Consider the following 3,804-nt stretch of genomic DNA (forward strand, 5'->3'; position numbering starts at 1 on the left):
TAACTGTCCCATGTGGTTTCCAAGGCTGTAATCTTAACAGAAGCAGATAGACACATCTTTTTCCCATGGAACAGCTAGTGGTTAGCAGCTGAACCAATGTACCACCAGGACTCCATATCTATCTATTCGATCGATTGACTGAGCTACCTACCTCTCTATCTATCTATTGTGGTGAGTACCACATCTACTCCTGCCACATCTCCCCCATCCAGCCTTCCACAGCTGCTCAAGCCAAACACTTTGGAATCTCCACTGAGTCCTGTTGGTTCTAATCTCAAAATATATCCAGAGTTTGACCCTCTTCTCATCCCCTCCACTGCTACTGCCATAACCTCTCACCTGAGCTAGTGCAGTAATCTCACTAGTCATCCTTCTTCTGCCCTTGCTCCTTTCTCCACACAGTAGCCAGGGACATCAATTAAAACCCAAATCCTTTATTCAACACCCTCCAGTGGCTCCCACCACGGTCCAGAAGGCCCTACACATTTTGCCCTCCTCTCTGACCCCATGTCCTACCACCCTTCCCCTCAATCATTTTGCTTCACTGTTCCTCAATCAAACCAAGCATTTGCCTGCCTCAAGGACTTTACTCTAGTTGTTCCTCCTGCCTGGAACATTCTTCTCTCAGATTTCTGAGTGGCTCACTCCCTCTTATCTCCTTCAGGTCCTACTATTTAACACTGACCATCCTATTTAATACTGAAGTATCCCCTCCTTTCTACTTCCATCCACTTTCTACTACCATCCCTTCCATCTTATTCTTTTCCACAGCACTTCCCTTACTGTCTTCCCCTTCTAAAATGCAGTCCCCATGAAGGCAGGGTTGTTTGTTTTGTTTAGTGCTGTATCTACTCTCTTCAGTAGATGCTAAGTGTTTATCCAATAAATGAGACACATACACAATTTTTGCCATCATGAATCTTACATTCAGGTCAGGGACATAAGGTACTCAACTGGTAAACAAATATACAAATATAATCATTTAAAAACAACGAAATGTGCTCTGAATATCTAAGAACAGGTGTGGGGCAGGGTAAAAACACACTGCCATCAAATTGATTCTGACTCATAGTGACCCCCATTGGGTTTCCAAGGCTATAAATCTTTATAGAAGTAGACTGCCTCATCTTCTGCCTGTGGCACAGCTGGTGGGTTTGAACCATCTACCTTCTGGTAGCAGGCAAATGCCTTACCCACCATACCACAAGAGCTCCTTTTGTGGGGTAGGGTTAGTGGCCAGGAAAAGCATTCTCTGAGAAAGTCTTGCTGAGATATGAATGATAAATAAACACTAGATGGAAGAGGGGAAGGCAGAAAGGAATCTCTGGAGAAGGGATCAGCCAGAGTAAAGAATTGAGGCAAGAGGGTGCCTGGCACTTTTGAGGGACAGTAAGGGGACCAGTGTAGGTGAAGTGAAGTAAATGAGAGGCAGGGTGGTGGCTGATGAGGTTGCAAAGATGATGTGGGGCCAAGTCACGTGGAATCTAATAGGACAGAATGAAGAACTAGGACTTTTACCTTGAGGGCAAAGGTCCACCTTTGGAGAATTTTTTAAAAAAAAGAGAATGGCATCTGAAGCACATGTATTTTTTAAAGCTGCTGTGTGGAAAACGGACTGTAGGGGTGGAGGCAGAGCAGTAAAACAAATGAGGAGGCCTCTGCAAAAGTCTAGGTGAAAGATGACTGTGGTGGCAACAGAGGTGGTGAGGAGGTCAAATACTGAACATGTACATTTTGAACATAGAGCCAGTAAGGATTTACTGATGGATTACACCACAAATGTCCCTATTTCAAAGAAGCCTTCCAGGAACCCTGGATGCTAGCTTAGGGCCCTCTATTAAACACTCTTGAATCCTCTGGTCTTAAGTCTTCCTTCGTTAAACATTTCACACTGCTACTGGCTGTTTAGTGGAGCTCTGGTGGTGTAGTGCCTAAGGCATCTGACTGCTAACCAGAAGGCTGGCGGTTCAAACCCACCAGCTACTCCTCAGAAGGAAGAGTGGGCAATCTACTTCTGTAGAGATACCACCTCAGAAACCCAAGGAGGCGTTGCTATGAGTCGGATCTGACTCAATGGCAGTGAGTTTGGTTTGGTTTGGACTGGCTGTTTAATGATAAGCTCTCCTACCAGCTCCCTGAGATGGGAATTTGTCTGTCTTGTTTACATTGTACCACCAACTCCTGGTCCTGGCACACTACTACCAGTTGCCATCAAGTTGATTCCAACTCATGACAACCCCTTGTAGAACTGAGTAGAGCTGCCCCCTAGGGTTTCCAAGGCTGTTTACAGAAGCAGACTGCCACATCTTCCTCCCATGGAGTGGCTGCTGGGTTTTAACCACCGATCTTTTGGTTAACAGCTGAATGCTTTACCCATAATGCCAGCAGAGCTCCTGGCACATAGTGGGTGCTAAAAAGAACCCTTTCAAGTCTAAGCCCCACCTCCCTAAATCATTTGCTTCCAGTTTCTAGGCTTCCCTAAGAAAGGATTACTCTTGCTCTTGTGTTTTTTGGGGATTGCTTACCAGACTTAGCCTCACCTGTCATCCCAGAGGGAGTGGAATTCATTGAGTTGCTCATCCAACACCAAGCCTGTGCCAGACAGTGCCGTGGCCTCAAGGTTCAGATCCTGCAGGGGAAAAATGGGGGACACAGATCCAATTAAAGGTGCCTTTAGTCAGAGGGAACATCTCATACTGTCCAGGATGGGGAACCTCAGGTTCTTAGGCTTCTGGTCGTCATAGGAGGCTAAACCCAGGCCAAGCCCTTCTCACCAGCTCCTGAAGCCCTAAGATTAGGTCTTGCTCTGCTGATCGGCTGAGTTTCTTCATTCTACCTTTCTTCTTTACTTCTGCTAGACTGGGGCCGGTGCGGGGTACGGCACCCTTCTTAACACCTCTCTTCTGTAGAGCAGAAAGAAGGGTCAGAGTCCAGGGGACTGCCCCCTGCTTCCCCTCCCCCTCATCACGGCTGATCTGGACCTCACCGAGGTGACGCTGGAGTCGTGGTGGGGGGAGTGGGGGTTGTGCCTATTCCTTCGAAGTCTGGTTGTGGTGGAATCTTGGCCGGTGGAGGTCATGGTCCGGGAGACTGTACCCCTGATGCGGTCCTGTGTCGGGTGTGGGGGGGAGGCAGAGGTGACTGTAACGAGCAGGAGTACTCTGAAGATCCCATATCCTTTCTCAGGCCCCGCCCCCTATACTAGACTCTATCCCTTATGTTATCCTATTCCCCAACACCTTCTAAACTCTGCCTCTCCCCAAACCCTTTTCCTCCACTGGGGTGTCCCCTTAGCCATTTAACTAGTCTCCACCCCTTTTAACACTATTCTCTTCCCCCCTTCAAATCCTTGCCCTTTCACTGAGCCATTAATCCCCGCCCTTCTACTCTATCTAGCCCCATTCCAAAACTCTCATTCCTCTACGTCTCACCCACACCCCACCCCTTCACAAACCTACCCTTTCCTATCTCGCAGGATAATCGGCCACCCTTTCACTCAACCAACCAGACTCAGCCCCAGACCCGACTGCACTCTTAACGATTCATCTAACTCTGCCCCTTATCGGGGATGGCACATTCCACTCCACGAGATCCCGCCCCTAACGTTTCAGTAAGTCTCGCCCCCTTAGGGGGCTGCCTCCTCCTTCCTCCAGACCCCACCCCCTGCCCAGACCCAACGTTTAACGTTGCACGAAGCCCCTTTAACCAGTCCAGAGCCGCCTCCCGCTAGCTTCCGCGCCCTTCCCGCATCAGCTGTCGACCAATCCTTTCGGTTTCACTCACTGGGAGCAGCCCCTTTCTCGA

The 3,804-nt window shown here is 48.7% G+C and overlaps 1 protein-coding gene across 1 annotated transcript in view; it reads right to left on the reverse strand.

Moving 5' to 3' along the window:
- HDAC6 (histone deacetylase 6) overlaps nt 1–3,079 on the reverse strand; it is an 18,690-nt gene extending 15,611 nt beyond the window's left edge. Inside the window, 3 exon segments of the mRNA XM_042783279.1 lie at nt 2,541–2,629; nt 2,775–2,903; nt 2,987–3,079. Of these exon segments, the coding sequence (XP_042639213.1) occupies nt 2,541–2,629; nt 2,775–2,903; nt 2,987–3,079 (311 nt within the window).
- Nucleotides 3,080–3,804: the final 725 nt, after the last annotated feature.

The sequence above is a fragment of the Orycteropus afer genome, unplaced genomic scaffold, assembly GCF_000298275.1.
Source record: "Orycteropus afer afer isolate SDZICR_OR568_19922 unplaced genomic scaffold, OryAfe1.0 scaffold00822, whole genome shotgun sequence".
In the NCBI taxonomy this organism is placed as follows: Eukaryota; Metazoa; Chordata; class Mammalia; order Tubulidentata; family Orycteropodidae; genus Orycteropus; species Orycteropus afer.